Raw genomic sequence first — 25451 nt, 5'->3', positions numbered from 1 at the left:
AAATGTAAAAATGGAGGCTAGGCACGGTGGCTCACGCCTGTAATCCCAACACTTTGGGAGGCCAAGGTGGGAAGAACACCTGAGGCCTGGAATTCAAGACCAGCCTGAGCAACATAGTGAAACTCTGCCTCTACCGAAAAAAAAAAACAAAAACTTATCCCGGTGTAGTAGTATGCACCTGTAGCCCCAGCTACTCAGGAGGCTGAGGGAGGACTGCTTGCGCCCATGAATTTGAGGCTACACTCAACTATGATCTCTTCACTGCACTCCAGCCTGGGCAACAGAGAAAAATCCTGTGTCTTAAGGAAAAAAAGAAAAAGAAGGAAAAAGAAAAAAAAAAAAAAACGTAGTAAATTGTGAAAGCAGTGCATATGAATAGACATGATTATTATACTATACTCCATGCTCGATCTAATGACAACTTGTCTGCTAGGCCCTGAAGATAAAATGTGAATGAGGTCCCCAAGGCCAAATGGCTTTTGCGGGGGGAATAAGGATCTGTAAGTGAGTAATGTAGTACCAGAGCCACTACTAGCCTGCTTAGGGCCACTGTGCAAATTAGAAAAAGGAAGCCCTGCATCAGCGCTGACTCATCCCTTCAGCCAGGCACCTTTGTACACTACAACACCCACCCCAGAATACCAATTAGGGGCATCAGGGAAGGCTTGCGGGGGGTGATGCCAAAGATGAGGCCTAAACAGAAAGGAGAAGATCAGCCAGACAAAGTGGGAGGGAGAAGAAGAGCAACTCCCACCGAGAGAATGTAAGTGAAAAGCACCAAGAGAAGATGGAAAAATTAGAAATTACAGTTTTGGGGAGGGAGTCTGTATGGCTGGAGAGTAGCGAACAAATAGGGGAACTCAAAATGTAAAGGACTTTGCAATGTCAGGATTTTAGAATTTAGTCTGAGAAATAAGGGAGCCATGGGAGGATTTTGAGGAGAGTGACAGATCCGAGTTGCGTTTTTAAAAAACCCTGTTCTTCATAGCAAAGGGAAGAATTCAGAAGAGGGAAGACTTATTAAAGCATGTGTGCTAGGGGCAAGGAGATAGATTTAAAAGCCATTGAGAGAGTTGAAGGGAGAACTGCTAAGTGTTTATATAAGTTGGCAAGGGAAGGAGAGGTAGACAGGGTGACATCAGATTTCTAGCTTGGGCAAGGCTTATAGCAGGGAACACAAGCAGAGAAGCAGGTTTGGGTGGGGGCTGGGTGGGACAAGGGTGGAAAACAAGTTCCATTTTATGCACAGTATGATTACCAAGGTACCAGAATAGCATCCAAGTGAATATTCTACTAGCTAGTAGGAAACGTGTCTGCAGAGAAATGTTAAACCCTCTAAAATAGATTTGGGAGTTACTAATATACTAATGAAATGCCCTGGGTAGATTTAAGAGGTAGGCAGAAGGGGAATTCATGAAGGAGATTAGGAATGAATGGTTGGAGATAAAGAAGAAATCTAGAAAATACTTATGTTACAAAAGCCAAAGGAGGTAACTCATACAGTTTCCTGGGCCATATGGTTTCCCTATGTACAAGAGACTCAATTCCCCATCCTCAGAGAGCTTATTATCTATCAGAAAAGTTAGATGATTAAGTAAATAGTCCTAACAAAACCTAATCAGTATTGTAATGGGGAAGGTACGGAGCATTCAACTATAGAGAAACATCAAGTAAGACCAGAACAAGAAGGTTCCACTGGACTTAGTAATAAGGAGGTGGTGATAATCACTATGAGAGCAATTTCTTTGGAACACATAGCAGAAGCCTGAAAGCAGAGGCTTAGAAAATAAATAAGCATTAAGGAAATGACAATAGAGTGCTTCTCTTTCAGAAACTGTTCAACAAGAAAGTTATGAGGGGAAAATTACTTACATAGCTAATTGTCTGTTGACAACTTTTAAAAGGTAGAAGGATAATTACCTGGCATTATCCATAGACAGACTCATTTTAACTTTCATAATTTGGAGACAACATTGTTCCTTCCTTCCTGAATCTTATCCTTCCAGACACTTAAATGTGTACAATGCTCTGTAGAAAACACTTCACAGACAATACGAGCCTCTCTCTTTATGTCTCCAATTTGGGCACTTAATTACATGCTTCTTTGAACTGCTGAGTATTTTCACGTGTAAATGTCCTAACTTCTCTTACAAGAAGAAAGCCCCTTACATGTCAACAGTGTTTGGTATCATGTTGTTCACATTCTAGTGTTTTATTTAAATAAAAAGTAATACAGCTGCACAGAGAGTTCTCGCAGCTTTGAGTAGATGAGGAAGTGAAGAACAGAACAGAAGGCTTGTAGAGTAGAAACATGAACTTTGGAATCAAACAAATGTATTTGAATCCTGGTTCCACCCTTCATAAACTAAGCAACCCAGTCAAATTAATAAATCTATTTGAGACTGAACTTTTTCACTGTACAGAGCACATAGTAAAGGCTCAATATTTACTGAACTAAATCAAAAACACTTGACATAATATTTATACTTGCAGAGTAGTTGAGAAAATTAAATAAGATAATTATGTTAAGTGTTTAGATACAATACATTTCAGATTGGCATTATCTAAGGATCTTTCTTTCTTGCAGATTTCATTCTCTAGACCTGTTATGAAAGTGATAAAGAGGACCGGGAGCCTAGAGATCTGCAGAGTTGAATAGAAAGTTCCGGGCTCAAAGTTTTACTGGGAATTTAGTTTTCTAAAACATTATCCCTAGAACAATGTTTTTTATAAATTGTGGTTTTGAAAACCTGTATCACAATCACCTGGGTGCTTGAGTTAAAAAATAATAAGTTAATAAATAGGCAAACAAAAAATTAAAAAGTGGTAGATTCCAGCTGGGCGCGGTGGCTCACATCTGTAATCCCAGCACTTTGGGAGGCCGAGGCGGGCAGATCACAAGGTCAGGAGATCGAGACCATCCTGGCTAACACGGTGAAACCCCATCTCTACTAAAAATACAAAAAATTAGCCGGGCATGGTGGCAGCCACCTGTAGTCCCAGCTACTTGGGAGGCTGAGGCAGGAGAATGGCATGAACCTGGGAAGTGGAGCTTACAGTGAGCCGAGATCGCGCCACTGCACTCCAGCCTAGGCGACAAAGTGAGACCCCGTCTCAAAAAAAAAAAAAGTAGATTCCTAGAGCCCACTCCAGAACAATTTGTAATGCTGAAGCTCAAGAATCTGCCATTTTATCAAGGGAATCTAATATATAAGAATGCTTCAGAACCACCCTCTAAAATTCAAACTTACCCCAAATACGTTTTTCCAGTTACTATGCTCCAAAAACAGGAAACAAGTTTAGTTTTGAGACTTCCCTGGATATATGAATTATTTATTATGATTTCCATTCAGGATGGATTCTGTAGAGTCATTTCTATCTCAAGGAAGCTATAAGCTATAACCTTAGTAAAGTGAAAAATTGAGGGACAGGTAGGAGGATTCCAGAACTACTCCTTTGTAGGATTGGAGAAAATCAAGGCATATCTGAACACTATCAGAATCTCTACTCACCTCCATTCCCTGTCTCCCACATTCCTCACACATACAAGTGTCATCAGAAGTGGACATGCTCAGGCTGAATTAAACTCAGACTGATACCAAATTGGCAGGGGAGTGAAGCTATTTATCGCTCCTCCTTTCTTGGGCAACAATAGCCATCTAGGCTAAAGACTTACTTTCTTTTCCATAAAGAGATGGCAAAAGCATACGTCTCCTTTCATAAAGCTGTCTGTGGAAGCTGGTTAGAACAAGGGGCTTTCTTTTATTCCTTTTTTTTTTTTTTCCTGAGACGGAGTCTAGCTCTGTCGCCCAGGCTGGTGTGCAGTGGCATGATCTCGGCTCACTGCAACCTCGACCTCCCAGGTTCAAGTGATTCTCCTGTCTCAGCCTCCTGAGTAGCTGGGATTACAGGTGCCTACTACCACACCTGGCTAGTTTTTATATTTTTTAGTAGGGACGGGGTTTCACCATGTTGGTCAGGCTTGTCTCGAACTCCTGACCTCGTGATCTGCCCGCCTTGGCCTCCCAAAGTGCTGGGATTACAGACGTAAGCCACGGTGCCCAGCCAATAAAGGTATTCTTTATACTTTCCTTTATTCATAGAGCCTTGGAAAATTTCATTACTCCAATTACAAGTGCAGGTCCTTGTTCCTGGTCTCTGATAAAAAGGATCAAGCATTTGGCAGGACTATACCCATGACAACATCAAGAACCTTATAGCATATGGAATAGTTCAAGCTCTTTTTCATTGATTGGCTGATACAGATTGTTAGATTCACATAATAAAATATCATTTGTTGGAATTCATATTTTCCATTGCCTATTTCTTCATTTCTTTACTCAGAGAGCTCCTAGCCTTTCAAGTCCTGAAGTTACCAGGTCACTCATTGACATAACCATTTGAATATCATGTGATGGAAAACTCTATATGAACTATTTCCACACTCTCAAAGTACTTTTCAAAAAAAGAATGTTATGTGTAAAAATGAAACTCTGTTAAGATTCTCTAATAATAGAAAGACACTAAGGCAGTAAATTTATCATTAACAACTTAATAAAATCAAGCTACAATTTGTGTTGAGCTAGGTTGTGATCCACTTACAGTGTGATCATTAAAATCTTTGGTTTGCAAAATGAACACAGGAGTTGTCTTAGTCCCTGTAGTGTTGCTATGACAAAATACCCGAAGCTGCACAATTTATAAAGAAAAGAGATTGACTTCACTCACAGTTCTGCAGGCTGGGAAGTTAAAGAAGCACAGGACTAGCACTGGCTCGGTTTCTGCTGAGGACCTTTGTGTTGTGTCATAAGATGGCAGAAGGTCAAAGGGGAAGCAGACACAAGTGAAGGGGCCAAACACAAAGGGCAACCCACTCTTGTGCGACTGAATCCATTTCCAAGAGGACTAATCCAGTCTCCTGAGAAGGAGAACTTGCTACTGCTAGAAAGGCCCCAACTGCCCACCAGGGGAAGGGCAAAGCCTTCACGATCCAAAGCCTCCCATTAGGCGCTCTCTCATATAGTTTCCACCCCGCACTTTGCTACACTGGAAATTATGGTTCCAGTAAGAGTTTGGGCAGGGTCAAGCCGCATCCAAACCATAGCAGGGACCACGTTAAACTATATCTATAAAATAAAAGAAAGATACTATAATTTAAAATGAAGAACTAGAAAAAGTGAACATCTGAAGAGTATTACCAAATCATTTAAAAATAGATATGTAACAAAAACAAAAGCAGAAATTATCTGTGTCCTATAAATCAAGATTAGCAATTAAACAATCAAAATACCAAATTTTTTAATACACAAAACTAAAAGTCTTTCCCAGAAGACAAGTGACATTATATTTCTTCAATGTATATTCATTCAAATATATACTAAAGTATTATATTTCAGTGGAAAGGGATAATTCTGTCTTCCAGGATATAAGATGCAAACATGATAAAAAAATTTTTTAAAAAGTCCATCAAGGGCAGAAGCACTAGTGTAGAGAGTCAGGAGGATAAAAGGTCAAAGCCAGAGGTAAGTATGATAGATTCAGATCAGAAACAGGGCTGTCTGTAAAGTCATACCTAGGTGCTCATGCACCCAAACTTAAAGTGTGTAGAACAAATAGTCCAGGGCCCAGTAAAAGCAAGTCAAAAAACAAGAGCTAAGCCAGCTGTATCAATCACCAATCATAAGAACAGGGTCCGGACTGTGTTCATCATTATTGGAGGCCAGGGGATTCTGATAAGCTGCTGACAGAAAGTAAGAATTGTTCTCTATTTTGGCACCTCACAGTCTACATCTATCTACAAAAGTAAGTGAATGAGAGTAGGTCAGTATCTCCCATGCTTAGCAGCGGAAACCATCAGACTTTCCTCCCACCAACCATCTTGATCATCTGCTGGATTTGGCTCTTTGCCTTGATGCCATTTGCTTATTTACCTTTCCAGGGGAAATTTCAATTATACCTGATAAGGGCCAACAAGTTCAGAGTTGTATCACCCTCTCTGAGTACTATCATACTACTCCTCAGTGTCATGTTGCTCCATTCAAATTAAACTGGACAGAGTATCTAAGGGGGGCCAGGCCAGCTTTACAAGTGAAAAATAGGTCCAAAGAATAAAGTAACTCTCCTCATGAGATATTTGCAAATCAAGGTGAATACAATATGCTTTTCTGTACTCTCAGAAAAAGAGTCTTATATTACATCAAATTATGTCATTCTAGTTTATACCTATTATTGTCAGAAGAAGTTTGTGTAATTAAGAAAGGCAAGCTCACAACTGAAGTCATTCTAACTTTGACTTCATAAGAGGTGCAGACCCTGGTATACTCAGGGTGTTTTGAGAGAGATGGGGAAAGAGATGGGTTCAAAAAGAGAAAGACCTCAATAAAATCAAAAGAAATAGAAAAAATAATATCCTGTCAGATTCTTGGCTTAGATGGTTGTAAATCTGCCAAATGAAGACAAAGCTGGCCTATATCACACATGGGACAAAAGTTTAAAAGTAAGAGCAAAAGTCAGGAGTCAAAATTATTCTAGAAGCAGCACTTATGGGTAAATTCAAAGGTAATCTGAAACAGATCATCAGTTCCCAAAGAAAATGAACAAAGGGAAGCCTTGAGTAGTCCCAGCTTAAGTCCAAAATTCATAGGTTACCTAGGTGTAGTAGTTGGCAGATGAAGACAACAAAAGGTAGGCAGTTATTATCCAGAACTTTATCACGAGGCAAGAAATCTAGTCAATGGGCAACCGAGAAGGTAGATAACAGTAAAACCAACAGCAAGACTAAAACAAAACCAAGCAACAGGGGTGAGGCTTTTTGTATCACATTAGACCTAGAATTGAGAGCTGAGCTAAACCAGAAATCAGAAGTGAAATGACACTATCTTCCAGAATTAGAGAAATTCAGAAGTGGGAAGCAAAGCAGATTATCACTGCACTCAGATATTTTAGCTTCTCCCTTCTAGGATTCAGAATCTACAAAGTGGCCAGGAGACACGAATAAAGCTGTTTGTCAGATCCAAGAAAAAAAAGCATTAGGGAGTTCAGCAGACCTCCAAGGTCCAAGTAACCGACAAAGATAAATTCAACTCACTGTAGAGCAGGCCTGGGTCAGGGAACTATAGTTCACCGGCCAAATTCAGTTCACTACCTATTTTTGAACAGCCTGTACCGAGAATGTTTTGTTTTTTTGTTTTATTTTTCTGGTTTTTTTTTTTTGAGACAGAATCTCGCTCTGTCACCCAGACTGGAGTGAAATGGCACCATTTCGGCTCACTGAAAGCTCCACCTCCCGGGTTCATGCCATTCTCCTGCCTCAGCCTCCCGAGGAGCTGGGACTACAGGCGCCCGCCACCACGCCCGGCTAATTTTTTGCATTTTTAGTAGAGACGGGGTTTCACCGTGTTAGCCAGGTTGGTCTCGATCTCCTGACCTCCACCGCATCTGGCCCGAATGTTTTTTACATCTTGAGATGAATTAAATGAAATTCAGATTTTAGTGTCCATAAGTAAAGGTTTATTGGAACATAATCACACCTATTCATTTATGAAGTTTCTGTGGCTGTTTTTGTGCTACAATGACAAAGAGATAGCACTGCCAGCATAGCCCAAAATATTTACTATTGGGTGCTTTACAGAAAACTTTGTCAATCCTTGTTCCACCACAGAGCTCCCAAGTGAGAGTGAGAGATAACCAACCTTTCTCTTTCTTTGCTGACTACTGTAGTTTGGTAATTTCATTCGAAAAGCAGCTTTTTGCTTGGAAGGGTAGAGTAGTCAAATAAATGGCTATCCTGGAATAAGGTTTATCCAACCTTATCTGAAAGGCTAGGTAATCTAGCAAGGAGAAAAAAAAAATCCATGACATTTATTGACCGTACTGTTCTGCTTTCTGGAGTATCATCAAAATGCTCCTGAGGAAGGTAAGGAAGCAGCTAGCAGTTTTAGGTGTCTGCCTGATACAAGAGACCATGAGCCCCTCACACTCCTGACAAAGATGATTCAAATGCTGCGGGGTATATGAGAAACACATCAAAGATCACCAAAAGGGTCTGGGCCAAGATTCCAGCCACCAGAATAGGAATTTCCGAATATGATAAGGAGATGTTAAGGAAGGTCAGGCAGTAAAAAGAGGTATGCTGACTCACGTGGTTTGTTGGCTAGCAAGTCAGGGAGCAGTCAATTGTTTGCTCTCCTGCTTTACAGTCTTTGTTTAGGTGTGGGCCAGCCCAGGGCCATTGAGTCATTTTAGCCAGAAGGAAAGCAAAAGCCTGCAGATGAACTTAAATAAAACAGCTGTGCCATAAGTTAAAATTTATGCTTTTCTCTGAATAGAAGTGTTTGTTCCTCTTCAGATAATCTAAACTTGAACTTAATAAAAATATATGTACCCATGTATTGTTGAATTTCTTTAACATTTATTTATTGAGCACAGACTCTATGGCAGGTGCTTTTTAAGGTACAATAATAAACAAGAGAAGTCCATGCCCTCATGAAGTTTTACATACTAGTGGGTAGAAATTAATCAAATCAACAAGTAAATACACAAAATCTTGATAAGTGCAACAGAGATAAAGCAAGAAGGATGCTAGGGAGTGCTGGGTGGGGCATGGGGGAGGGAGGCTGCTCTTTCACACAGAGCTGTCAGGGCAGGCCTCCCCTCTTGGATGAGTCCTGCAGGAAGTGAGCCAGCATGCCTCCTTGCTGTATTCTCAGAAAGAACTCCAGGCAAAGGCCCGCAGCAGGAGGATAACAGGAACAGGTGAAGAAACGCAAGGAGCCCAGAGGGGTTAGAGCAGAGCAACTGAGGGGGAGAGAAGCTAAGATCAGAAGAATAAGACGCTAAGAAGGGAGTGAGGGTGTTCATTCTGGAAGGCCTTGCATGCCACTGTGAGGCCTCCCGTTGTCCTCTGAGTGCAGTGGGAAGCCACTAATTAGTTTCTGAGCAGAAGAGAGACATGGTCAGACTTGCAGTAGCTAGAGCCTGTTAAAATTAAATCGGATATTGTCACTTCACTGTTTAAACATTAAAACCTTTCCAAATGAAAAACAACTGCATCATAAACATCTGACCTATTTGTTATCTCAAAAAATAATATTTTCTAGTTTACAGAAAAAGTTCATGATAGCCTTACATAATTTTTTTTTTTTTTTTTTAATTTCACTGGAAGGTGGTTTGCAATTGTTACACCATAGTAACACATCACTGATTGAGATTAATTGGGGAGAAGACCTGTCAAAATTAGTTAAAAAACTAAATGATTCTATTTTATTTAAATAGGTTTCATTACCTTTGTGTGTGTGAAGGAATCAGGCTTGCCAAGGTTGCAAACATAAAATCTGTTTTGATTAATAGATTTATAAGGATTGTAATTGGCATATGTCAGCATCAGACTATGCTACCTTGGCTCTGCTTATAGTGCAATTTCTATGCTTCAATTTAATTAGATACTTATAAATGGTTTCAAAAGCAGTTTATTTTCTTTACTAGACTTGTCCTTTACTTAAGAAGATGCACTGCCTACTTTTTTTATATAAAAGAAAATTGCATGGCCCCATAAGTACATCAAGTAATGCTGGCTATTTGTCCTTTTGTTGTTACTGTCACTCATACTTTAAATAATTGAGTTCCTCAATATTAGCACTATGGCATTTTGGAGCAGATAATTCATTACTGTGAAGGGCTCTTCTGTGCATTGTAGGATGCTTAGAAGCCTCCACCCAAGAGATGCCAGAATGGCAACCACAATTGTGACAGTCAAAAATGTTTCCACACATTGTCAAATGTCTCCAGAAGGAAGAGAGAGTAGAGGGGGCAAAATCATCCCAGGTTGAAAACCGTTACCTTAAATGAATGATCCTCTGTCTTTCTGTGGGAGAAAAACTGTTCCATCTCTTTTCTCTCGTCCATATTATGAATATATTCTTAGAAAATGACCAGAAGATGTAATTTAATTTTGAAGGGCAGATTTATATAAGAAATATCAAAAGAAAAGGTCACTGGAATAATCAACACATATGAGAATAACATTTGAAAATCATGTTTTATCAGAGTTCTCTTGGAGAGTTCCTAACAAATAAGCTTAAATGAACATTTGGCACTACAACTTTTAAATGAGAAATTATTTGGAAGAAGGCGAATGGCAGAAGGAAAATAATGATCTTCAAAATAGTAACTCATTAAAGCTTTAACAAAATTAAGCCTGTAGGTAAAATTTATAGTCTTCCTACTTTTCTTAGAGTATAAATTGATATAACGCAATTTAAAATCAGGATAGTTGGATTATTATTGTAAAAAGAAGCCTATACTGCATTTCTGTACATCTCAAAATATTTTGTTCCCAAATATAGTTTCCTTTTATTCATCTAGAATAAAAATTTAGCTCTTTTATATATTAAATGTTTTCAAATATATTCAGAATGAAAGTAATCTAAGAAAATGGCTGTTGTTATTGCTCCTTAAAAGAAAAAGTCAAATTTTTACAAATAAGTATTTTTCATCATTTTGTCTATGGCCCCCTTGGTAATATACTGCTGGGCACGTTCACATGCTCTCACTATCCCATACATGTAGATGACTCAAAACATATATTCATACTCTCTAGGGTTCTATGTGGTATCCCACATGCAAGTCAGAGGGGATATATACACATTAAAGTAGTTGAACCAATGAAAGATACATGTTTGGGAAAGGCACAAGGGACCAGTAAGAAGTGCGCTTTACTTTAGTGGACAGAATGAAGGGAAAAAAGCATCCTAGAAATAAGTGCTCAATCACAGTTAGGTGGTGATGGAGTTGCTACAGATGTTATGTTGCTTTTTCAATAGATACTTTGAGCACCCAACTTGACTGCTTGGGACTTAGCAGCATTCAGCCTTAGTCTAAGAAAGATGATTACAGTCACCGCCAAGTATTTCCATCCTGAAGAGGATGCCAACATGGTAAGAAGCTTATATCTTCTGCCAAAAAGTGAAAGATCAGAGGTTTGGGTAGTGGCATTTGTGACTTCTAGTCTTCCTTTTTGTCCATGGTCCCCCATAATGGGTATGTTCCAATCCTTAAAAAAAATAATGTTTTCAAATCAGTGAAATTTCTAATTTCTCCCAATGTTTTTTCCTCCTTTGTTCCCTATTGTCAGTTAAAGGGATCAACATCTCTCTAGTCACACAAACTAGAAACCTCAGAGAAACCTCCTAACCCATCTGCCACAAGTTAATTACTGCTCAAGATCTGATTCCACAGCAACATCTTTGGTAGCTTTGCCCTCCTTGCAACTCTGTTCCCATTGCTATGGTTGAGGAACTCATCATGCCTTACACCTACATTCACTCCAGAGACTTTCAGATGCTCTTTCAACACCAATTTTTCCTGACACCACATAATTGTGCTTATTACTACTAAATCTGTCCTAAAAAACTGATATGATTATGAATTGACTAAATAAATCTTAAATTAATTCTTCATTTTCTCCAGATTAAAAATCAAATTCCTTCCCAGACTCTCCACTGTTATTCTCAATCAACTTTTATTTCTGACACACACACATAGTATACCAATCATTACAAGTTTTCAGTCATTCAAGTGTGACAAAGACTTTTAACTCTATTTTTTTCTTTTGTGGGCCTGTCTTTCTATAACGCTCTTCAGTCCAATCCCTACAACTTTATGGCAAAATTCTGTTCACCATCCAGTATATTTCAGTTAAGATTCTTAGCTTGTATGTTGGCGCTCCCATGGCACCTTATTAATAGTTTCATTATAGTATATAATCACACTATATTTCAGTTGCATACATAATTATTTGTCTTTTAAAATTATGATATCTTTTTGGTCATTTTTTGGTCTCTTTCATCTTCGTAGTCTACTAGTACTTTAGCTACAACAGAGTTAGCGTTATTCAACTCAATCAAGCTTAATCATTAGAAATAGAAGACAACTCGCCAGGCATGGTGGCTCATGCCTGTAATCCCAGCACTTTGGGAGGCCGAGGTGGGCAGATAACCTAAGATCAGGAGTTCGAGACTAGCCTGGCCAACATGGCGAAACTCTGTCTCTACTAAAAATACAAAAATTAGCTGGGTGTGGTGGCACGTGACTGTAATCCCAGCTACTCGGGAGGCTGAGGCAGGAGAATAGCTTGAATGTACCCACTTGTGCTCAAGTGACTAGGAAACCATTTTACACACAGCAGACACAGCAAAGCAGATTATGATACACTTTTGCTTAAAACCCTACTATTGGTTTCCCATTGCATGTAGAATGAAACCCAAACTCCCAAATCTAGTTAACGAAACCCTACATGGTTAAATATCTACCTACCCTGTTCAGTCACTCCCTTTCCCCCAAGGCAGTCCATCTACTGGTTTCCCCACTTTTCCCCTAACAAAGAGGGCTCTTTGTGCCTGAAACTCTTTCTCTTTTTCATGATGGCTTCTACTTGTCATTTAGATATCAGTTTAAATGTGACCTCCAATGATACATCTTGCCTGAGAAGCCACTCTAAAGCAGTGTGACCAAGACTCTCTCCCTAACCAAACATCAGGCAGGTTCCTCTTTTCAACTAGATCTCATCTTTGGGCAATGTCCCTAACCTTCAGAAGCCAGTCTAAATGAAGAATCCTACTAAGTGATTTCCCACCTTTGATATCTGATCAAGGTCTTCATTCTCTACCCTTAATGTCTAAGTCCTTGGCCTGCCTTTAGCAAGAATCTTGTTAGTCCAGTTCAGCAAGAATCTCCCTATCCTTGATGTCTCCTCTTAAAAATCTTCCATCCACTGACCCCCTCACTCTGCTCCTTGACTATAAATCCCCAGCTGTCATTGCTGTGCTTGGAATGAAGTTCAGTTCTTTCCCTGATTGCAATAGCATAAAATAAAATCTATATCAGCTTTAACTGGTGTCTGGCTCTGTGTGTTTTTGATAGTAGCCATCCGGTCCCCTGGTATCAAATTACCCTATTTCAATTCTCTGCATAGAACTAATCCTTATGACATTATTATGGTGTTTTGTTTATATGCTAGGATGAAAAGCTTTGGGAAAAGAGGGGCATTGTCTCTCTTAGTCACTGTTTCATCACCAGTGCATATAGCCTAGAACAAAGCTTGCCAATGGTTATATACTCAAGAAATTTTGTTGGGTGGGACCATTTTCATAGTATATCTAAAGGGGTATGAAAATGTACACAACAGAATGCTGAAAATTAGCATATATATAAGATTTATTATAAAAAGGAAAAAATGAATAAATCAAATATTAAAAGTTGAGCCCTCCAGTTTCTTCTTTATACAATGTTGTATTTTCCAAATTTTCCACTAACTGTATTACTTTTAAAATCAGAAAAACATAAAAAATAACACATGAAAAAAAGTAGTTTAATGAATCGCCATTTTTAGTTGGTTTAAAATGTGTATTTTTGGGAGGAACCTTTTACTTGCTGCAAGTTTTCAAGATTATTGATTCTGTGCCAAGAGAAAGACACATGCAAATATAAAAATGAAACAAGCACCTTTTCACAGGGGAAAACACTGTCAAAAATAGTTATTTCCTTCCTTAAAGTTCTAAAGCCTAGCTGATTTTAAAACCAAGCAAATAATAAAATAGAGAAAAGGGAGAAGAGGATAAGAGTCTGCTATTACTTACATATCACATTACCTATGTCAGGGAAATCAAGAGCAAATGCTGTTTTCCCTGTGTAATCTGATTCAGTCATGATTGAGTACTAGTGATTCATGTGGTGCTGTTAACTAGTGAGATGATCTCTTCCTGCAGTACTCCCCTCATAACCGTGGGTTCAACTACTCTCCAATGCATTTGCAGATGTCCATTATGGCATCCGTCTTTAAAACACTCCTCCTTTGTTGGCTGTTGCTTACTATTTTATGACAGTCACTGTTGTTATGGATGTTGTTTTAAAATCATTCTTTACATGAATAAACACAACACTGTCAGATTACATGGCATGGAGATTCATCAGTTAAGGTAAGATAAAATGAAAAAGAATTCATCCCTATTTCTCTCATTAGATAAAAAGCTTTGGTAGAATCTACTGACCTTAGGGCCCTTATGCAGGCTGTTTGTTCCCTCTGCCTACAATGTTCCTCCCCACCCCCGCCCCGGGGAGCCAAATGACTTCCTTCCTCCCATCTTTTAGGTTTTCATTCAAATGTATTTCACTTTCTCTATGAAATGGTCCTGACCAACTATTTAAAATTGGAATACTCCAACACCCTGTATTTCCCCCTCTGCTTCCTTTTTTTCCTCAACAGTTATCACCATCTAATACCCAGCGCTTTGTTTACTGTCTGTCTCCCCCAAAAATGCAAGCTCCATGAGGGCAGGGACATTGGTCTGTTTTGTTCCTACTATACACCTAGAAATGTAACTTGTTGAGTGAGTGAATGATATAGGTGAATTTGCCAGTGTTATAATTTTTGAGATTATGTCTCATAAATTTAATCCATCCATGACTTATACCCTGAGATAAAGGATCACTCGAAATCTCTCTTGTGGTTAGAAATGGGTCCTAGGGTTCAAGGACCTAAAATTGTCACAGTTCCTTTTGTACTCCTGAAACCTTAAAAGATGGAAGAAAACCTCCAGTGAGGTAACCAAGGAATTATGACCTTTGGCTGTTACGGAGCCCCGAAAAAAGATGTACACTGCGTCAGAAGGTGTTGATGATGCTATCTAGGTCACAAAGGTTTAGAACTTCCCCAGCATAGTTTCTCTTTATATAAGTTTAGTCTGTATGTAGTGTCAGAATGAAAACAGTTCTTGTTTTACCTTGGCAGTTTTTCGAATGTTTGACTTTGGTATCCTAGAGGAAATGGAAGAAACTAGTTTCATTATCCACAAAAATTGAGTCTCATAGGAGGACCTCATACAAACCAAACCAAAACAAAACAAACAAATAACAACTTTCTGCACCAGAATTGCAAGTTCACTAAACAAAGATTTGATTTTATCTTAAACCTGAGCAAGAGAAGTAATCTTTGAACTATAGTGGTTCATTGGGTAATTAAATGTTATGGGCAAATGATGTCCTCCCAAAATTCCTGTGTTGTTATACTAACCTTGATACTTCAGAATGTGACTGTATTATTTGCATATAAAGTGTCTAAAGGGATAATTAGGTGAGAATGAGGTTATCAGTGTGGGCCCTAATCCAATATGACTGGTGTCCTTACAAGAAGAAATGAGGACACAGACATCATACAGAGGGAAGACCATGTGAAGACACAGGGAGATGACAGCCACCTACTTGCTTAGGAAGGAGGTCTCAGAAGAAACCAAACCTGACAACACCTTCATCTTAGATTTCTGGCTTCCAGAGCTATGAGAAAATAAATTTCTGTTGCTTAAACCACCCAGTTTGTGGTACTCTGTTACTGGCAGTCTTAGCAAACCAATACAGCCAAACAAGAAATGCCATAAATTTTTGTCAGAAAAAAATGCTTGTAAAGAAGTAGATTTATATGTCAGAGTTGTTTTGTTCTCTCCTCAAACCAGAAGGTTCCTTTTAGTCAGCTGGCAGTACGTTTTGTTCCTACTATACACCTAGAAATGTAACTTGTTGAGTGAGTGAATGATATAGGTGAATTTGCCACTGTTACAATTTTTTTTACCCATAGTAGCCATTCACTTAAGACCCTAAGATGCACCCACTAAGTGCAGGATACTAAAAACGTCAAAGCAAGAACAGAAATTGAATGCTCCTACACATAAAATTAAAACACCTGTAAACTTTTCAGTGAAAGATTTTGCAAATTCTACATCACTATTACCCCTTTTCTCACTGCTTCTAGATCAGAAATACTTAAGTTAACAATAAAATTGAGGGAGCTGGGACAGTAACGTTTTTCCAAAATAATCAAACCTACTATCACAGAATCTAGTTTACACATATTTCTGGATTTACTTTTTCTTTCCTGTGCTTTTCTTCTTTGTTTCTTATATTCATCACTTTTTAAAAATTTTGAAAACAGTTATGCTATTTTATAATTCATGAGAGATAAATATTCTGAAGTCCTTTTACTATTTCTGGAATCAAATCAGTAACTATAAGGTGAACTTTTTTGTTTTTGGAGACAAGGTCTCATTCTGTCACCCAGGCTGTCTGAAGTGCATGGCTCACTGTAGCCTCAACCTCCTGGGCTCAAGCGATCCTCCCATCTCAGCCTCTCTAGTACCTTGGACCGTACATGCACACTACCACATCCAGGTAATTTTTTCAATAGTTTGTAGAAATACGGTCTTGTCACATTGCCCAGGCTGGTCTCGAACTCCTGGGTTCAAGTGATCCTTCTGCCTCAGCCCTCCAAAGTGCTGGGATTATAGGCATAAGTCACCACACCTGGCCTAAAGTAAACTTTTAACAGAAAATATGGAATGTAATTGAGTTGACTAAAGTGATGACATAAATCCTGTCTTTCTATACTTCAGCAGCAGTAGCTGAGCAATTCTTAAAGACACATAAAAGCACTATTCAAATGAGACCTTATATTATTTTTTAAAGTGTTTATACATAATCATAAACTTTTGAAAAAATATATATATAACTTCAAAAAATTGTTATACTTGCTTCATTTTTACCTTCACAACTATTTTCCCAATTAGGTAAAGGATTATTGTTTTCATTTTATACAACTCTACAGAAAGGACATTGAACTCATTAACATAGCAGACTCCAAATTATGTGGTTAAAATAAAGCTAATATAATCAGGGATTACCTAAATTTATTTATTTATTCTTTAAATTACACTCAGGTTTTCCACTGGTTGGTATACAGTCAACTTTCAGCGCAACAGGAAACATATACCATTAATTAATTTAGTATCTTTGTTTCTACAAACTTAGTTTAATTTTTCACATTTCTACTTCAAAGATTGCATCAAAAAACAAACAACAAACACAGAAAAACTTTGAGGAATCAAATGTAACCAAGATTGAAAGTTAGGAACCTATTTTTTAAAAGTTATAAATATTCTAGATTATCAAATTAGCACTTTATTGTGGTACATAACATAAAATTTTAAATTAACATTTTAAAAACATTAAAAATATGTTCTCACCAATATTAGGGTGCTTCAAAAGACGGCAGATTCTAGCTTCTCTTTCTAGTTTCTGATGATCTGTTTTAAAAAAACAGAATAAGGCAAAAATAAATAAAGCAAAAAATAATAAAACACAATAAACATCATAACAAAATGACATAAGGCCTTTGCATTTACTTATCCTTTGATTTCATTTTGAAACAATGATAGTTCAAATTTAGAATTCAGTGAATAGCACATAGTTCAACAATCTAATTTTATTTTTCATTGACTTGATGTTTGACAGAGTGCAGTATAGAACAGTGCTAAATTTAGACTTGGGGAAAATAGTAGAAATTGCACAAAACAATACTATTCTTTCTCATTTTTACATTAAGTATATATTATTGTAACAAGTTAAATAACCCAATATAGACATACCGATTTAGAGCACAGGATGCATACATGGAAATTGAATTGCCAATGGAAGAAGTGCTAAATCAGGTAATTATAGTTTATCCCTAATGGAGAATGTTCTCTGTTCAGTCATACGCTCTGTTAACCAATTTCCTTACAATTGTTGGTTCAACTTCCTAGGTTTATGATGCTCTTCCTAATATCAAAGATTTCCAAAAATCCCTAATTGCTTGCTCATCTTCACCTATCTATGTTTCCCTAACCATTTCTTTGAAGAAACATGAACCACTATAAACTTGTGTTTTAAGAATTATCTTAATATTCTTCTTTGATTTTTTGGTGGCAGTACGTATACACATAAACGTAACTAAAATCACTCATCACAACACAAAATAAATGGTAGAGAGAGACAAAAACATGGTAGAAACACATGTTGCTGATAAGGGTAGCAGTGTATACTGGTCATTAGTTGAAAACTTATACACAAAATATCTGATTTAAATCTTACAACAACCCTCTTATATTGGCAATATTATCATCCCTATTTTAAAATACAAATACCAGTAGTTTAACACCACTGCCTTGATTAATGCAAAGCCTCCAGCAATCTCATCCTCTGTTTCTTTTGCATTTATGATGCAACACATGTCAACACATATAAAAATGTCAACACTTTTTAAAATAAAAGGCAAATAATGTTTGGTTTTAGTTTGGAAATAGTTTTGACTTTGAAGATCCCCTAAGAGAGTTTTTGGCACTCCCTGGGTCTGCAGACGCACTTTGGGAACCACTGGTGTATGCTATAATGAACTGTTGTATATAATGTAGATATTTTTTGGCCATTAAAAAAAATATTTTAAACACGTACAGTGCTATTAATAGCTCAAAGTGTCAAAAACACAGTGTCTTAATAAATCAGCCCAGCATTAGATAGTCTCTAACAGTGTATCTCCATTATATCTTGATTCCCAAATACAAAGACAGATATTCTCTGGACCTACCATTATCTAAAATTATACCTACTTCAAATAAATGTAAATTCTTCAAACTCCCTATCTTTTTAACAAGTCCTTACTCTTAAGCTATTTCCAACTTATTTAGAAGTATACAAGCAAATACAAAAAGTAAAGGTAGATTTTGAAAATGCCTCTAACAGCAATACCATAAATACTGCAAAGTGTTACACCTAAAGTATAGCAAAGAGGCTGGGCACAGTAGCTCACCCCTGTAATCCCCGCACTTTGGGAGGCCGAGGCAGGTGGATTGCCTGAGGCCAGGAGTTCAAGACAAGCCTGGCCAACATGGTGAAATCTTATCTCTACCAAAAAAAATACAAAAATTAGCCAGGTGTGGTGGTGGGCACCTGTAATCCCAGCTACTCAGGAGGCAGAGGCAGGAGAATCACTTGAACCGGGGAGATGGACGTTGCAGTGAGCCGAGAACGTGCGCTGCATTCTAGCCTGGGTGACAGAGGGAGGCTCTGTCTAAAAATAATAATAATAATAATAATAAAGTATATGAAAGACATATGCTTACAGAGATTCGAATTTTGTTATGGAGACAGGGATATGCAAATATATGTGCTAAACTATGTGATTTTTTATATATATAAATCATCCGAAAAATATATAATTATATTAAAATAAAGAATAAAAAGGAAGCAAAAGATCTTTACAGACAGTAAGTTCTACAGAGTTTTTGCTATAAGTATAATTATAAAACTTTATATAGTTTATCGTCGTGGGCTTAACCGTTGTTTCCTCATAAAATTCATATGAAGCCATCCTAATCTCCAGATCCCAGAGAATGTGACTGTATTTGGAGATGGAATGTTTAAAGAGGTGACTGAGTTGAAATGCGGTCATTATTGTGGCCTGTAATCTAATATGACTGGTGTCTATATATGAAAGGGGAACTAGTGCATGACATGCGCAGAAAGAAGATCCTGTGAAGACACAGGGATAAGACAGGCATCTACGAGGCAAGGAGAAAAGTCTCAGAAGAAATCAATGCTTCTGACACCTTCATCTTAGACTTCTGAGCCTCCAGAACTGTGAGAAAATAAATTTTCACAACTGCTTATTTAAGCCACTTAGTCTGTGGTACTTTGTTGTGGTAGCCGTATCAAACTAATACATCTAATGTATCAGTTTTCTATTGCTATGTGTCCAACACCTCAAACTTAGGAGCTTAAAACAACACACATGTATAATCTCACAGTTTCTGTGGGTCAGGAACCTGGCCGTAGCTTAACCGAGCCCTTTGCTTTAGGGTCTCTCAGCAGGCTGCAATCGAGGTGTCAGCCATGGCTGGGGTGTCATCTAAAGTCTTGACTGAGGAAGGATCTCCTTCCAAGCTGGCATAATTGTTGGCAGTACTCAGTTCCTACAAGACTTGTTGACGTGAGGGTCTCAGTTCCTACCTGGCCATTGGCTGGAGGATGCCCTCAGTTCCTTGCATGTGCCAAAATGGCAACATGTTTCATCAAAGTCACCAAAGGGAAGAGTATGGTAAGCAAAAGGGAAGGTCACTATCTTATTTAGCCTAATCACAGAAGTGATATCCCATCATGTTTTCCATATTCAATTGGTTGGGGAAAAAAAACCTAGGCTGGCCCAATTTCAATGTATAAGGGCATGAACAACAGGAGGAAGGATTATTAGGGCATCTTAGAATTTGTCTGCCACAGTTTTTTGTTTGTTTGTTTGTTTGTTTGTTTGTTTGTTTTTTGAGACAGAGTTTAGCTCTTGTCGACCAGGCAGGAATGCAATGGCGCAATCTCGGTTCACTGCAACCTCTGCCTCCCGGGTTCAAGCAATTCTCCTGCTTTAGCTTCCCAAGTAGCTGGGATTGCAGGTGCCTACCACCATGCCCAGCTAACTTTTGTACTTTTGGTAGAGATGTGGTTTCACCATGTTGGCCAGCCTGGTCTCAAACTCCTGACCTCAGGTGATCCACCCGCCTCGGCCTCCCAAAATGCTGGGGTTATGGGCATGAGCCACCATGCTCAGCCCACAGTAGACTTTATAACAATAGTACTGATGGGCTTTCTCTGAAAAGCAGCTTCACTTACTTTTTCTTCCATATAATCACATAACTTAGTGATCTTCTATGAATCATAGGCATTCTGCACTCTCCCACTGGAACATGTTTTGACATCCCAAACACGATGATATAACTAAATTCTAGTTTCCATTAAAACCAGAAATTAACAATAATGAAAATGGATATCACCTGGTATGTTTCACATTTAACATGAAGTTCACAACTTGACTTTCAGAGAGAGTAGGTAGGTGAGGAGTGATTAAATACCTATTACAGTATTACCAAAAAGCACATTTCTGTATTTATCCTGCTAAAGAGATGGATTACTTTTAAAGTCTCCTTTACTTTTAATTCCGTCAGCAACAAAAATTATACATCCTACCTCATCATTCCCAGCTCTGACAACTACAGTGGTGAGCAGTAAAGACAGATTATAAAAGGCAAGACAGCCATAATACTGTTTGGCACCATTTGAAGATTTTCTTTTATTATCCACAGGCCCTGAAGCTAGTGTGGAACCAGCCTTATTTATCATTTAATATTTATTAAAGTATTTGAACTATAATAGTTTGGCTTCATTATTCCTTTGAAGCTCAAGTCCACACTCTTGTATGAATCAAATATAACTCTTCAGGCTGTAATCTCATCAGGTCTGATAAGGTACATACTGTTAGTAATATATGGTTGAAGACCTGCCATATAAACAATGCCTTAAGGAAAATACATCATCATTTGGTTTTGACATGAAGTCAGTGGGGGAATAATATTACCAGTAGAAAGACTTCTGTATTTTAAAACATTTCTTGAGAATTTTGGTGAAATGTTGTTATAATATTACTTCCCAGCTAAGATATGTTTTAACTTACAAAATATTTTATTTCAAATGAGGTGGAAAATGTGAATTCAGACCTAATGAAGTAAATTCTTGACTCCTGTTCCAAAACAAATTTTAATCTTTATGTAAAATAATACTCCTGATCACAAATGTAAATTAAAGTGCTACCCTGATTCACTTTCACACAGCAATAGAAATATCACTAAAGCTATATAAAGCAACAATATATCTACTCTGGCAATATCAGGGAATAAGCTCTTACCAATAAGCAAATTTCAAAAGTACTTATTTACTCCTCCAAGTACCCAAGTATTAAAATATTAACCTCATTAGGCGGTTGGGGGAAGATCTAACAGTCATTGCTTTCTTACATGAATGACATATATAAAAGAATTTCATCTTTTTTGACACCACTGAGTGCTCATTATTAGCATTAATTATTACTCTGCTGTAATCCAGTGAAGTACTCAGAGGCTACAGAGGTGTGAAAACCCACAGGTACCTGCACCACCTACCAAGTGCCAAGGGAGGGGTTTGGACAAAAGGAGGGGTTGCCTTCTGTCATAACTGGTCAGTTACTGCCCCTTCTAACAAATACACACGCATGCACACACACACATATGCGCATGCACAGACATGCACATGCAGGCACACACACACAAATATAAGCATAAAACCTAAGGAAGGCCTGAGTTTGCCATGGCCAAGAAGGTTTAACTCTTCTACTCCCCCTCCTCACAAACAGAATCTCACTCCCAAAATAATCTTATATCAAAATTACAGAGGAGTTGCCCATGGGCGCATGAAAAACTGAATGTTTAAAATCCAGCTCTACCACTAATTTTTACCCTACTGGCCTTTCGGCTTGTCAGGTTAAGCTGCTGAGCTGCTGTGTTCCCTATTCTTATCTCCTTAGTCCTGACATTTCCTGGCCTTATGCTCCAGTTTGAGGTCAATGCCTCAGATCTGTTTTTGAGGGCAAGTTAATCCTGCCTCCCTGGCTTCCTTATGACAACCAGCCCAACTCGATTTTGAAATTTTTCACATTTGTTTCATTTACAAGAAACTACAGTCTCAAGTAAGAGACATTGTATTTGCCCCTCTGGAAGAAACCTGGCTGGCTACTCATTCTCAGAATGGGGGAAGATAAAACTAAATGTACCTAAACTATTTCAACTTTTATACTGTTGTATCCGCTTATTACGTGTTTTTTTTTTTTTTTTTTAATCCCTTCATGAGTTTTTGCTGTCAGCTGTTAGTGCTGTCAATGTCTCCAGTACATAAAACAGTTTCAGGTACACACAATAGGCATTCAATAAATGTTTGTTGACTGAATAAATGAATGAAGGACGAATGCCCCTTCTTTTTTCACAATTGCTGTGAATGGAGAACCAGAGAAAAGAAAAGCATAAAAATATAATAAATAAATAAATAATAAATATTTATAAATATACATAAATAAATATAATAAATAAATAACCTGGAAGTGAGAACCTAGAGATCCTCTCTTAAAAGAAAGACGCACTTTTTAGTGCATGGATTCTGGAGCGCTATAATGTAGCTACTCAGAGGCCTTTTTCCTGCAGGCTTTGGAATTACATTCTGAATGCATTTTTCTTGTTAGAGAAATTGTGTCTCACTAAATGAGGCATTCCTCTAGAAAGAATACAGAATCTATCCATTTAAGTAGGTCACATTTAAAAACAGACTGCAAAGTAGAAGGAGCTAAGGAAAGAGCCATTTCACTACAAAACCTGAACAGGATGTATATAAATTTAAAGCTGTCATATCCATTTAACAAAAAGTTTTAAAAATTCATAATTAAATATTACAAAACTATGCTATGCCATTGTGTCATAAATTTGAATTTTTAACTATTTGACGTAGAATCTTTTTGACATTAGGGACCAGTCCTTCTGCTGCCCACAATGCCCTGGAAGAATCAGTAAGATCCTACAACTATATAAGATGATGTTCTTTTCATGGTGAAGTAGAATTAGATACAGATGCTGAAAACTCCTACATCTTAATTTAGAATGAAAGTCTCTGTATCTTAACTTAGACGTGAAACCTTTTGAAAGTCTATTCTGTGCAGGAAGCTCATATAAATGTAGATTATCAATTATGAGTCCAACCTTGATTCTATATGGACTGGAAACCATGGCTGCCTTGTGGAGAAGCTCCACCCCATCATTTGAAAAAAAAAAAAAAAAAAAAAAAAAAAAAAAATACGTGAAAAAAGAACCAAGCCTCTACTTCATTTTACCTTCTTTCTGCAGTTTCACCTATGGAGGAAAATGGAATTTTCAACTGACTGCAGAGGAATAAAAACCCATAACGAAGGTCCCTAATTTTGTAGAACACTAGACACATTGTAAGAGACAAGCCAGAGAAATGGAAAGACCTCTGGCTTCAGAGTGGAGTGGACAAGAATTGCTATCCTGGTTCTACCACTGACTACTAGCTAGGTGTCCAAGTTACTCGACCTTTCCAAAGTTCCTTACATAACACGGGCATAAAATACCTAGCACCAGGCACTGTATCTGGAACAAAAGAGGTCCTCAAAAAATTGTATTATCAACATTATTATCATTATTATTGCCTAAAATGTGTCCAACTTTAAAAGAACTAAATTCCTAAAAGATATATTAAAAATTACATTAACTCCATCAAAAATTATTTATTTTACATGTATCCTAATACATTACAAAAATAACTGTTTTTCATAAAATCATATGATGACGCCCTCGAGGCCACTGATAACAGAAATAGTGAGAGAACCACTGGTATCTATGGTCAGAAAGAGACAAATTCAATACAGTAAAATATGGACAAAAACTCAAAATTATTCAGTTTTACAGTATATGCTAAACATCTAAAAAAAAACATAGAAAAAAACTATTATTTGTCTGAGTGTAAAATTTGTAAATAAATAAAATTGTCCAGTTTTATATACAAACTTACTATGCTCTTTTATTCATCCATTTTGCATATCTGAAACATATCTCTTCTGATTAATAGTTTATCACAAAATTGTTTAAGAGGGAGCTGCTGTATAATATATTCTCTTTCACAGGACTGTAAAGGAATAAATATTGAAATTTGATGGCACCATTCTTATGTTATCCTACAGAAGAAATTATTTTCCCTCTTCCATTTCAATAATAGCATCCATTCAGAGATATAACATTATATCTGTTATTTAAAAAATGCTTTACACAAAATTATGAAAATGTAATGCAAAATCTACATCTTATAGGGCTCTTGTTCAGTTGCAATTTAAGTGAAGATACAACTTATTGTAGTCCTTTTAAAATTATAAACTATAGTGAATCCTAACTTATATAAAATATTTTCATATAAATGTTTATTTAATGTCTGATAATATAAACTATCTACATAGTTATTAAGAAGGAGATGGGCATACTCTGCTAAGATCTAATAGAAGTTTCAAGAGAGCCTCTTAGTAAGCCTTATACTACTTCTAGGTGATGGGCTAAGGGGAATTTGAATTGAGCTTTTATCCCTTGGCCGGGGGGGAAGTGGGAGCATAATTGTGCAGAACAGGGTACATTGGAGGAGGTATGGTGTTGAATGGAGACTATTGGTGGACTGTAGATTTCCTTTGGAAGATCAAGGAAGGAGATGCGCAGGAAACCCTGATTATAACCCTCGTAGCTCTACCTGACATTAGCGATCTCCCTCAGTTATCATACCTTCTGTGATGGTGTTGCTGTCTTCCTCTCATGAGAGTGCCTCTGTCTGTCTGCTTGTGTGTCTGTCATTCTGTTAACATGGCTACACCACTCATTGCATGTTCCAAGATATAAAACTTGTCTTATGAAGGTCACCAGAGGATTTAGGCAGGAGGAGTGAATCAGGAAGCATAAGAAGAGGAGAGTGGTATGCAGAATGGCCAGATAGCCAGGACATGTCCCTTTAGGAGAAAGAGGATGCAAGCAATATTCAGTAGGTCAGAGTCAAGGCCTTTCCAAAGGAGGAAATCAGAACTTCCACATGGCACTAGGAAACAAGGTATCAGACCGAGTTCACATAGAACAGATGACCATCTGTCAAAAGTACCATTTAAAACTATTATGGCTGGGCGTGGTGGCTCATGCCTGTAA

General features: G+C 37.7%; 1 protein-coding gene across 47 annotated transcripts in view; it reads right to left on the bottom strand.

The window, feature by feature from the left end:
* Positions 1 to 25451, bottom strand: part of LOC105486221 (calcium/calmodulin dependent protein kinase II delta) — a 310220-nt gene that overhangs the window by 192103 nt on the left and 92666 nt on the right. For all 47 annotated transcript variants that reach the window (XM_071093114.1, XM_071093115.1, XM_024794219.2 and 44 more), the window contains one exon: positions 17067 to 17126. Coding sequence is in view for 45 of the 47 variants with exons in the window: in XM_024794219.2 (XP_024649987.1) it covers positions 17067 to 17126 (60 nt within the window). In the remaining 2 variants the exon portion in view is untranslated. The remainder of the gene's footprint in view (positions 1 to 17066; positions 17127 to 25451) is intronic.

This window comes from Macaca nemestrina, chromosome 3 (genome assembly GCF_043159975.1).
Source record: "Macaca nemestrina isolate mMacNem1 chromosome 3, mMacNem.hap1, whole genome shotgun sequence".
NCBI classification, from domain to species: domain Eukaryota; kingdom Metazoa; phylum Chordata; class Mammalia; order Primates; family Cercopithecidae; genus Macaca; species Macaca nemestrina.
Note: the sequence above shows the minus strand (reverse complement) of the source record. Positions and strands in the feature narration are given on the sequence as shown.